General features: G+C 35.4%; 1 protein-coding gene across 1 annotated transcript; it reads right to left on the reverse strand.

The window, feature by feature from the left end:
* Positions 1-11,253: 11,253 nt before the first annotated feature.
* Positions 11,254-12,142, reverse strand: LOC131806851 (uncharacterized). The gene is made up of 3 exons (XM_059131647.1): positions 11,622-12,142; positions 11,482-11,548; positions 11,254-11,418 (listed from the first exon to the last, which is right to left on the reverse strand). Exons 1-3 carry the CDS (start codon positions 11,793-11,795, stop codon positions 11,312-11,314), a joined length of 348 nt encoding a protein of 115 aa, XP_058987630.1. The 5' UTR covers positions 11,796-12,142; the 3' UTR covers positions 11,254-11,311.
* Between the last annotated feature and the right edge of the window lie 1,192 nt (positions 12,143-13,334).

Raw genomic sequence — 13,334 nt, forward strand, 5'->3', positions numbered from 1 at the left:
GAGAGGTTCCGTTATATCGGAGCTGTGCGAAGACCTGGACCAGCATTGACAATTTTCTGTCACAGGCTGTTGCCTCCATTACGAAGTTCAAATACAACATCTCAAACAATTTCGGTGAGTATTGTACCTAAAATCATCAAAATACCGAATATTGGGAGGTAACGTTATATGGTGGCTTTACGAAGACGTGGACCTGCACATACAATTTTCTGTCATAGGCTGTAGTATCCATTTCGAACTTCAAATACCAAATTTGAAACAACTCCATTGAATAATGTCGCTAAAATCATCAAAATACCGAATATCGGGAGGCACCGTTATATGGGGGCTATATGAAAACGTGGACCTATATGGCCCATTTACGAACTAAACCTGTCTACTGGAAAAATAAACATATGTGCAAAATTTTAGCCTTCTATCTCAATTCCTTCGAAAGATAGCGTGATTACAACAGACAGACAATCGGACATCGCTAAATCAACGACAACGACATCCTATATAGACCATTCTTTTGCAGTGAGTAAAGTACTCACAAATAACTCCTTGTGTGGAATTTCAGATAATTCCATTGAAAAATGTGGCTAAAATCATCAAAATATACGATATCGTGGACCTATATAGATAATACTCTTCAAGGGGATAACGTACTCACAAGGAATTCCTTATGTGAATTTTCAGACAATTCCGTTGAAAAAGGTGGCTAAAATCATCAAAATACCAAATATCGGTGTATACCGTTAAATGGGGGCTATACTATATCGCGGACCTATATAGAAAATTCTATTTCAGGGGATAAAGTACTCACAAGGAACTCCAATTTCATTGAAAAATGTGGCTCAAATCATCAAAGTACCGAATATCGGGGGGGTACCGTTATATGGGGGCTATACGATATCATGGACCGATATAGCCCATCTTCGAACTTGACCTGCCTGCAGACAAAAGACAGACCTGTTCAAAATTTTAGCTTCCTATCTTAATTTGTTTTGACTGTAGTGTGAATACAACAGACGGACAGTCGGTCGGACGGACACGGCTTAATCGAATCGGAATGACGCACTTAATATACCCTCCGTACTATGTATGGAGGAGTGTCTAAAAAAAAAATGTAGACAATTATTGTAAATTTTCGTTTATAAACAACTAAGTAAGTGCTATGGTCGGCGGGACCGACCATTTGATTAAAAAGAAGATTCGCTTAAAAAGCATCCCCATATCTACTACATATTAAAGCAAATGTTAAGCCTATTTGATCCTCTTTTCGACTAATTCTTGAAATTGACCGAAACCACGAATTCATGTGAATCTTTGTAGCATTTGCCCTATATTTACAAATGTCGTATTAATGTTTGTGCAATATTATCCGATGACCAAGCAACGTGCTAGATTTTGTTGAGAGCTATGGTCACTACAGCTATATAAGCGGTCTAACTAACATTCACTTCTTTGATATATGGGACTATATATATTACTATATATGCGATATCAGCATCAGTGGAACTGTCAGAAGTGAAGTTAAATTGTATTTGTGATTTAGCTGGAATATAATATATATGCGGTTTAAGGAAATTTTAGTATTTATTACCTAAAACTTATGATCTATTTCGCCCCTAAATATTATTCGATGACCATACCATTTGGTAGGCTTCCTACAGCCCTAAACTCAAGCTCCTTCCAAAAAATATCTCTAGAACAACGGCAAAATTAAGAAAATCGGAATGATGCTCAACAGCTTTATTGGGTTTTTTAAAATGCAAAGCTGATTTAATAGTATTAGGTTTGTGCCAATTTTTGTAAGGCTCTTATATAACCTTGACCATATACAAAGGTACACCAATATTTTGAGATATATTTCGCTACATTTAACAGAGAGCTTTGGATTGCTTCAAGGCAATGGAACGTGTCGGTCCAGTTTCTGCGCTAGTCCCTACACATGGGTAAACCTGGATTTCAATTATATTTTGCTTTTTATTCCATCCACCATACATAGAATGGAGGGTATGCAAAGTTCGTTATTCCGTTTGTAACTCATCAAAATAATAATTTCAGACTTTAAAAAGTAGATTTATTCTTGATCAGCGTAAAATTCTAAGACCGTCCGTCTGTTGTAATCACGCTAGAGTCAAAACGAATTGCGATAGCAAGTTGCAATTTTGTACAGATCCATCTTTTATCTGCAGTCAGGTCAGGTTCGAAGATGAGGTATATCGGTCCACGATATCATATAACCCCCATATATCGGAATTGTCTATATAGGTCCACTATATTGTATATCCCCCATATAACGGTACCTCCCGATATTCGGTACTTTGATGATTTTAGCCACATTTCTTAATGGAATTGGCTGAAATTCTACATAAGTAGTTCTTCGTGACTACTTTACCCCCCGAAAGTGAATTATCTATAGAGGTCCATGATATCTACGTAACGAGTTCCTTCTGAGCACTTTATCCCCTACACGAGAATTGTCTATATAGGTGTACGTTTTAGTATAGAACTCATATAACGGTACCCCCAGATATTCGGTACTTCCATGACTTTTGCGACATTATTTACCGAAATTGTTTCAAATTTCGTATTTGAATTTCGTAATAGGTACTACAACCTATGACAGAAAATTGTCTTTGCAGGTACACGTCTTTGTATAGCCCCCATGAGCTGTATTTTTATACCCTCCACCATACGATGGAGGGTATATTAATTTTGTCATTCCGTTTGTAACTCCTCGAAATACTCATGTCAGACCCTATAAAGTATATATATTCTTGAACAGCGTAAAATTCTAAGACGATTTAGCCATGTCCGTCTGTCTGTCTGTTGTAATCACGGGTAGGCCATGTAGGGCCATGTAGGTCCAAGTTATCATATAGGGCCCATATACCTCCAGATATTCGGTATTGATGATTTTAGCGACATTATTCTCCGGAATTGTTTCAAACTTGGCATTTGAAGTTCGTAATGGATACTACAGCCTAAGACAGAAAATAATCTATGTAGGTCCACGTCTTCGTATAGCCTCTATATAACGGTACCCCCCGATATTCGGTATTTTGATAATTTTAGCGACATTATTTAACGGCATCGTTCCAAATTTGGTATTTGAAGTTCGTAATAGATACTGCAGCATAAAGCAGAAAATGGGTCATGTAGGTCCACGTCTTCGTATAGCCCCCATATACCGTACCCCCGATATTCGGTATTTTGATGATTTTAGCGACATTATTGACCGGGATTGTTTCAAATTTCGCATGTGAAGTTCGTAATGGATACTTCAGCCCATGCCAGAAAATTGTTTGTGCAGGTCCACGTCTTCGTATAGCCCCCATATAACGGTACCCCCTATATTCGGTGTTTTGATGATTTTAGCTACATTATAAACAGATCAAGTTTCGCATTTAAATATTGTTATAACTTATGACAAAAGTTGCATATGCAGGTCCACGTCGTCGTATAGGCATTCGGTATTTTTAGGATTTTAACAGAATTTTTAACTGTTTATACCCTACAACACTATGTGTTGGGGGTATTATAAGTTTGATTGGGCCAGAATTTATGTAACACCTAGAAATATTCGTTTCCCATATAGGAAAGTATATATAGATCTTCCTTGCTCGCCGAGCTGAGTCGATCTAGCTATGTATGTCCGTCCGTCCGTCTGTCCGTCTGTCCATGTTAATTTGTAATCACACTACAGGTCGCAATTATGGCCCGATCCTTACGAAATTTTGCACGAAGGTGGGGTTAGGGTCAGAATAGAAGCTTATTTCTTTTGGAGATGATCGCCAAATGTTTAGGGGTTAAAATGGACCAAATATTGAAAAAATGTCGGATTTTGTAGTAGTTATACAGGTCGCAATTATAGACCAACGCGGAATTGCGCATGTAGCTAAAGTTTAGGGCGGGGAAGAAGCCTACCAATTTGGGTGGTCATCGGATAATATTTAGCGGGTAAAATAGAACATATCTTTTGTGTTGAAAAATTCAAAGTTTTTCATTAAACCGCGAATATTTTAAATCCCGTCGAAATCACAAAGCCATGACAAGGTTACTTCTGATCTTTACATTGATGTTAACATCCATCAAATCGGATATATAGCAAAATATGTGCGATTTATATGTCTATCAAAGAAGATATGCTTGAAAGATCTCTTATATGTCCAGAACGGCTGAACTGATTTCGACAGTTCTCATTAATTCAAAATGGCCTCTTGGCAGGAAAGAAAAAACGTCTAAAAAATTGCATAAAAATATCTCTCTAAAGCTGAAAATATTGATTTTGTAATATTTTCTCATATTTTTTTAATTTTGTCATATTTTTGGCATATTTTTATTTTGAATTAAACATTTGGTAATATTTCTGCAGCTAACAAAACTAAGTAGTTAGGATATCAGGATATCATATACAGATCACATTTATGGCCCGATCCTTATGAAATTTTGCATGGGGATAAGATGAGGGTCAGAATAGAAGCCTACCCTTTTTGGAGATAATCGCCATATATTTAGGGGTTGAAATGGACAAAAAAACTGCAAAATTGTCAGCAAGTCGTAATTATCGCCCGACCCTCACGCGCATTTGAATGGAGGTTACCGGACATTGCAAAAGCCAAATAGTTTTGGATGGCCATCCAAAAATATTCAATGTGTGAAATAGTTTGCCAACTTTTGTAGACAAAATACGAAAATGTCCATTCCAGAGACTTTTTGGGGAATTCACAAATACAGGAAAGACGCACTTCTGACTATTTCGTTAACGCTGATTCCGTTGAAGAATATAGTCAAATGTCTGTATCTCATATAGATGCGTTTCAGTCAAAAACCAATAATAAATGTTAATCTTTTGCCACTTCTGAGAGATTATAGGTCTTTGGGAAATATTGGTTCCAGATCTAGGAAGACCATTTACGTGCAACATCTTCCAATAAATTGGAAATGAGCAAATCAGTTTAAGTTGCTATTATTCGAAAAGTAGAGAACGAAACCTGATGGTTTTCTTTTATTATTTGTTACAATATCTTGTGGAATTCTTTCGAGTATCTTGCCTATTTAAACTGTATCATTTATTATAGTGTTGTAGGGTATTCAACGGTCGGCCCCGCTCGACTGTAGCCTTTGCTTACTTGTTTTATTTTATTTTTTATTTATTTATTTATTTTTTTTTTTTGGAAATTGTCAAATTTGTACCAAATGGTGGAGGGTATTAAAAGTTCGGCCCGGCCGAACTTACAGCTTTTTTACTTGATTGACCTATTTTTATACCCTTCACCATACTATGGAGGGTATATTAATTTTGTCATTCCGTTTGTAACTCCTCGAAATACTCATGTCAGACCCTATAAAGTATATATATTCTTGATCAGCGTAAAATTCTAAGACGATTTTGCCATGTCCGTCTGTCTGTGTGTCTGTCTGTCTGTTGCAATCACACTATCTTTCGAACAAATTGAGATAGAAGGCTAAAATTTTGCACACATGTATATTTTGCCAGTAGACTGGGCCATGTAGGTCCAAGTTATCTTATAGTCCCAATATACCATACCCCCCGATATTCGGAATTTTGGTGATTTTAGTGACATTATTTATCGGAATCGTTTCAAATTTGGCATTTGAAGTTCGTAATAGATACTGCAGCATAAAACAGAAAATGGGCCATTTAGGTCCACGTCTTCGTATAGTCCCCATAAACCATACCCCCCGATATTCGGAATTTTGGTGATTTTAGCGACATTTTTTACCGGAATCGTTTCAAATTTGGCATTTGAAGTTCGTAATAGATACTGCAGCATAAAACAGAAAATGGGCCATGTAGGTCCACGTCTTCGTATAGTCCCCAATACCGTAGCCCCTCGATATTCGGAATTTTGATGATTTTAGCGACATTATTTACCGGGATTGCTTCAAATTTCGCATATGAAGTTCGTAATGGATACTTCAGCCCATGCCAGAAAATTGTCTGTGCAGGTCCACGTCTTCGTATAGCCCCCATATAACGGTACCCGCCTATATTCAGTATTTTGATGATTTTAGCTACATTATAAACAGATATTTGTTCAAGTTTCGCATTTAAATATTGTAATAACTTATAACAAAAGTTGCCTGTGCAGGTCCACGTCGTCGTATAGGCATTCGGTATTTTTAAGATTTTAACAGAATTTTTAACGGATTTTATTTTATTATTTTTTTTTTTTTTTTGTTTTTGGAAATTGCCAAATTTGTAACAAATGGTGGATGGTATTTAAAGTTCGGACCAGCGGAACTTAGCTGCTTTTTTACTTGTTTTGTTTTTTTTTTTTTGCAATTTTTCAAATTCCTTCAAAGTTGTGGAGGGTATCAAAATTAAAACTTAATTGCTTTTTACTCGTTTATCATTATTTCTATTCAATTACCCCCATTCTTATATTTTCAGCTAGTATTAAAAGAAATGCTGATAGAAAAATCTCAATATTGGTCCTTGATTATAATCTGAAATGAAAGGCTTAGATTTTTAAAGATGTTTCCACAAGTAAGATGTTTTCCTTAAATATCCGATTTTAGCCAATCAAATTCGATTTTAGCCAATCAAATTCACTCTTTTAAATTTGTCTTAAAGTTTAAATACTTTTTCTGTTACGGAAAAAGTTTTTAGTGGAAAAAATTTTCAATGACTGTAGATTCTTGTAACGAGTTTACGATACACTGCATTCTTTTCAAGCATTAAGTGTTATTGATAACAAACTCTTAAAATCTTTCACTTTTGCATCTTTTACTTGGAAAATAAGCATTGTATTCATATTTCGAAAAATAGGTAAATACATATTAAATATATCTAAATATCTGACCATAGGGTATTCTGTGGTAAATACGTACTTAGCACAAGTTTCCGGCAAATATATTATCCTGCTACATGACAGACGAACGTGTGTTCTTCGACCAATGTACACTCCTTGGGCATTCATCAGCCCTCATACACATGAACATGTGTAAACATGAATTTGGTAACCGCATAATGGAAACCACTACAATAGGCGACCAACCAACGACAGAGGCCCGAAGGAAAATATGTCCATTGACCAAAGCCAAATTATTGCTGAGCAACGGACGCATTCGCCACCAACCCGCCAATGTCTGTCACTGTCATGGCACACCGGCCGTTCGTCTGTCCGTGGCAATGACAATGACAACAGCAGTCACAACAACTTTGACAACCATGGGTCTGCCGAATTGCGTCCATTGGTAACCATAGCGAAAACTGCGGTTTAAATTGAAGCTTAATTTATTCATTTGAATTCGAAACAAAAAAAAAAAGAAAACAATTATTGCCAGCTAGGAAAATATATAGACAGTGCATTTATTGACACCAAAAATGTAAATTATAATTAGCAATGCAAATCAATGAATGTAATAGCCCAAGTCAAGTCAGCGATGCTTAAAAGGACCAGGAGCATGCATTTTTTCTGGCCATGAGAAGGATACTAAACACAACTTTCTCGTTATTGTATATCAAAATTCTATATCTTTCTGACTATCTATGTGACACCTAGGCGGCACTTTAGGTTTGATATTGAAATTGTTATTCCATGGTGAATGTTGCAAAAAAGTTTTTAAAACTTTGAAATATTATAGCATGTTTATATTAAAGCTTTTTTTCTGGATTAACCCTTATTATCAAGATATATTTGCTAAATCTGGATTAATTCAACAAGATTTGTCACACAAATTTAAATCTTCTCATAACCGGATTTATTTGAAATCTTCCTGATACTAATGTTTTGCAACACTGATTAATACGAAAAAAATGCAACTATTTTTTAAAATACCGAATGAATCAAGTGTTTCTATAAACTATTTGTTTACATTTCCTTCATTTGTGTCAAACGTTAGCAAGCATAACCAAAAGAAAAAAGTTTTGAATATTTCAAAAACCAAAAAAAAAGGAATTATAATGTGGAAAACGAATGTGCAGAAAGGTAAGTAAATATAAAAACATAAGAATAAAACCAATGATCTTTTTTTGTTTACAGCAAATTGATTAGGCAACAAGTAAAAAAGCAGTAAGTTGAATACCCTCCACCATTTGGAACGAATTAGAAAATTTTCAAAAAAAAATAAAATCCAATAAAAATTCTTTTAAAATCTTTAAAATATCTAATATAGGAAGGTGCCGATATATGGGGGCATATACGATATTGTGGACCTATAAAGACAAATCTATGTCTGCGTGTAAATTACTCACAAGGAACTCCGTGTGTGGATTTTCAGACAATACGATTGGAAAATGTGGCTAAAATCATCAAAATACCGAATATCGCGGGGTACCGTTATATAGGAGCTATACGTTATCGTTAACCTATATAGAGAATTCTCTGTAGGGGGGTAAAGTGCTCACAAAGAACCCCCTGTGTACCAAGAACCCCTTGTGGCCATTCCGTTGAAAAATATGACTAAAAACATCAAAATACCGAATATTGTGGGTACCGTTATATGAGGGCTATACAATATCGAGGATCTATATAGATAATTCTCTGCCGAGGTATAAAGTGCCCACAAGGAACTCCTTGTGTGGATTTTCCGACAATTCCGATGAAAAATGTGGGTCAAATCATAAAATACCGAATATCGGGAGGTACCGTTATATGGGGGATATACGATATCGTGGACCTGTATAGACAATTCTCTCTCAGGGGGTGAAGTACTCACAAGGAACTACTTGTGTTGATTTTAAGACAATTCCATTGAAAAGCGTGGCTAACATCATCAAAATACTGAATATCGGGGGTTACAGTTATATGGGGGATATACGATATCGTGGACCTATATAGACAATTCTTTTTGAGGAGGTAAAATGCCCACAAGCGACTCCTTTTGTGGAATTTCGGACAATTCCATTGAAAAATGTGGCTAAAATCATCAAAATACCGAATATCGGGGGTACCGTTACATGGGGGCTATACGATATTGTGGACCTATATAGATAATTCTCTGCCGAGCTATGAAGTACCCACAAGGAACTCTTTGTGTGGATTTTCAGACAATTCCGTTGAAAATGTGGGTAAAATCATCAAAATACCAAATATCGGGGGTACCGTTATATGGGGACTATACGATATTGTGGACCTATATAGATAATTCTCTGCCGAGGTATAAAGTACCCACAAGGAACTCCTTGTGTGGATTTTCAGACAATTCCGTTGAAAAATGTGGGTAAAATCATCAAAATACCGAATATCGGGGGGTACCGTTATATGGGGGCTATACGATATTGTGGACCGATATAGCCCATCTTCGAATTTGATCTGCCTGCAGACAAAAGAGAGATCTGGGCAAAATTTTAGCTTCCTATCTTAATTCGTTTAGACTGTAGCGTGATTACAACAGACGGACGGACAGGGCTAAATCTTAGAATTTTACGATGATGGGGAAGAAGTAAAAAAACAAAGTACACAATATTACAAACAGATACCGGTAAGAAATGTTGATGAACACAATATACAAACGGTTGTTAAGGAAAGCATAGGTATGTTTAATCATATATGTATGCATATAATATTTATTCCAAAATACAACAATTTTGTATTTTGGTAAATAAATCTGCATTTTGCTACCTGTAGTGGATTTAGGTAACCTTTTTTCGGAGTTACCGACATAAATCTATAAAACTAAAATTCAATATTCAAATAAAACTACTTTAGTTTGGTCGTTAACATGCGGAAAATTATCGCTATTTAACAAAATTGTGAGCATTTTAATTTTGAAGATTTTGTTGGTAACTTAAAAATGACTTAGAGTGAGTGTGTGGTTGGCTCATATTCGTAACAACCACAAAGATATTGCCTGATGGTATGCATTTTTTTTGTAGATACGCCTTTTGTGGAATTTGTCCATGATGAATCTATTGAGTGTATTGAAATTTTAAGTTGCGATATGGAAAGTATGGAAGTTCCTGTTGAAGCATCAAAACCAAAAAGAGCGAAGAAAAGTGACAAAGAAAATAGTAAAATAATTAAACAAAATATAGATGCTACTAACAAGGAGTTAGTAGAGTGTGTTAAATATATGAATGATTTAACTGAAAAGGGACTCAATATACAAAAAGTCATTGCTGAGACCGAAAAAGAGCCGAACGAAATCCTTAAGGAATTTGTAGATATTTTTAAAAATAAAAATTCCAAGTAAATTTCAAACTATTAACTCTTTGACGCGCATTTTAAACGATATTTTTTTTGTAGTATAAATACATTGATCATAACAATTATAATAAATATTAATAATTTAATACAAATGTACATATGAATATAATTCATTATTAGTATTATTTAAATACTACCTTATTCTATTCCATTTTCAATCTTATTTAAAATAAATACATTTAATAAATACCATTATTCTAGTGTGAAATCTACATTAATAAAACTGGACATTTTGGGTGAGGATCACTCTTGGTCCGAAGGGGTCAAATAAGGTTGGGAAAGTTGGAAATTCGGTAGGAAAAGTACTGAATATGATACCCTTTGTATTTGACGAACCAGTAAATTAGAACAATATACTTAATTTTCTTGTTATTGCATTTTTATTTGCTTTTATTTTCCTCTCTTTTTATATATATTTTTATGAATAGTTTTAATTAAAATGTTATTTATTAAACGTTCTCTTGATTCGTTTCACAAATATTTGATAACAAGGCGGATTGTTGTTCACCTGCTTCGAGCTCTAAAATACAGTATTTAGAAACAAAACATAAAATACATATTTATTACCATTTTCCAAGAAAAAATCTGCGAGAGCATTCCTTATTACTCCGGCTTTGCCATAACTGCCATTTCGAGGAATTTGAGGGATATCATTTCGGTTTATTTCGATTTCTTCTAACCATTTTTGGTTTATTGGGTCATTATGTTCATTTACAAAGTTGTGCAACACTTTATAATATTTTTTGCATTTTTTAAATTGTTTTCAATTCCTCTTCCTATCCTTCGGAATCTTGCCTTTAAATGGCCGAAGGCGTTTTCCACAACTCTTCGAACTTTTCAGAGGCGATAGTTGAATAATTTCTCCTTCTCTGGAGAAGAAATTGAGAATGGGAATGGCTTCATAAGATATTCCGAAAGTTGGAAAGCGGAATCCCCAATGATGAAAACTGGAACATTAACACCATTTATGTTTCTGCAATTCCTTTGAAAATCTGGACTTTGAAGCATTGACTTAAGTTTACTATTTTCATATATATAAGAATCGTTGCACCGACCTAGTGCACCGACATTTATATATATGAAACGAAACCTAAAATTAAGGGATATGACTATTTATAAAAATGTTGGTTAGTGTTTGTTGACCATTACCTATAGTCCACTAAAGCCAACAGGACCATGGAGTACCAGCCTTTATAGTTATAGTGGTCATATGCCTCATTTTTTGGAGGTTTGACTTCAATATGGCATCCATCTAGGGTAATTTTAAAGTATTTAATGGTCTCTTATAGAATATATTTTATTTAGAAAAACTTACCAAGGGCTCCAAAGCATTGAGGAAAGCCCATTGCTTCGAATTCTTTGACATTTTCATCTATCTTGTTCTCTGTAGCAATGTTGCAGGGTAGGTAGTCCGAGGATAAAACTTTCCACACAAAATTACAAAGCGCTAGCTACCCTTTTTTCTAATGGAATGCACTTCATGAAAGTAGTGTCCCGCTTTTCTAAGGAACATACTCGTTGACATAGGATTCTAAAACATTCTCGACTCATCCGGAAGCTTTCTTTAAAAAAACTGTCTGTGCATCTGGGTATATCCAATTCAAAAAATTTCCCTTGCCGTTCCTGCATTATTTATGTGAAAATGAGATAGAATGTATCAACCGGATAGTACCAAAATAATGCAGTACTTACGAATTTCCATATTCTCCTGGACGCTTTTAAACTGCTTTGTTGTTCGCAACGTTTTTTTTTTTTATTAAAATTATAATTTTGAACAAAAATTTCCTTTGTTTTAAATTAATATATTGCAGATATTGTCTGTTTTTCTGCATTTGAGCACAACATTGGATAAAAAGATTTTTGAAAATTTCAATTTTTTCCATTTTAACGGATAGAATTTTAAATTTGAATGTTTTTCTTTTCGGTATTGTATGTATACATAAACTGTCATTTATATCCTCTCAACGGTATATGTAAACAAGCAGGGTTAACCCACTAGATCTATAAAACCCACTGGATTAACCTTTAATACTGTAAACGTACTTTTAGTCCTAGAACAGCCATAAAGTATACCGATCATCACAACATGATGAGGGATCTAGTTATGTATACAGGGTGACATAAAAAAACTGCAACAATGTCAAACGCCATCATTTTTACATTTTTTTTAATTCTATTGAATGAAAGCAAAAATGTCGGAAATAGTATCAAATTTTAGAAAAAGTTTAGATTTGTTCGAATTGGTCACCTTTGCCATGAATTATGACCTTCAAACCGCCAATGAAACCGTCACACGCTGCCCGAATGTTGCTCTGCGGTATTTTCGGCAATTCCCGGCAAAGCGCTTGCTTGAGGTGATCGACACATTGGTATTTTTTAATGCCAACCTTGCTTTCCAAAATACTCCAGACACAGTAGTTCAACGGATTGGTATCCGGAGATTTTGGTGGCCATTGTGCGCTGAAAATGAAGCGAGGAACCTCATTTTGTTGAGTTCTGTTGGAATGCCCAAGGTCTGCTGCCAAAATGTTTGCGTGCCCAAGGGTTTAATACACCCTTCAGAATGTTTTTGCGATAATATTCGGCATTTATTCTGATCCCACGGTTGATTAATACGAGCGTAGAGCGATCATCGGCTGTTATGGCGGCCCACACCATCACCATGACCGGCGCTTGGGTTCTGGTGCCCAATGGAAGGTTCACATTTTCAGCTGACCTCTTTGGCAAGTAAACACGATAATTTTGTTTGTTTACAAACTGCTGGACAACAATTTTTTCCTCATCGGAGAAAACCAAATTCAACCAAGCGAAGCAAATCTATAGCTCTTTTGAGTCTATTTTCTTTCTGTTGCGGTGTAAGTTCTTTTACTTTTTGGAATTTCAATGGCTGTACCCCGAACTCATTTTTCAATATTTGCCGAATGGAATATTGCGATATGTTCAGCTCACGAGCAATTTTTCGGTCACTGCGACGCGGGTTTCGATCTAGTCGCTTCTTTACTTTTCCAACCGTTTCTGCTGATGTTGCTGTTTTCTTCCGTCCACTTCCTTAACGTCGTGTTACGCTACCTGTATCACGGTAACCAGCGATGGTACTAGACACAAAAGATTCATTCACATTTAAATGCTGGAGTGCTCTAACGACAGCCACTTGTGGTTTTCAGCCAA

This window comes from Musca domestica, unplaced genomic scaffold (genome assembly GCF_030504385.1).
Source record: "Musca domestica strain aabys unplaced genomic scaffold, Musca_domestica.polishedcontigs.V.1.1 9, whole genome shotgun sequence".
Classification (NCBI taxonomy): domain Eukaryota; kingdom Metazoa; phylum Arthropoda; class Insecta; order Diptera; family Muscidae; genus Musca; species Musca domestica.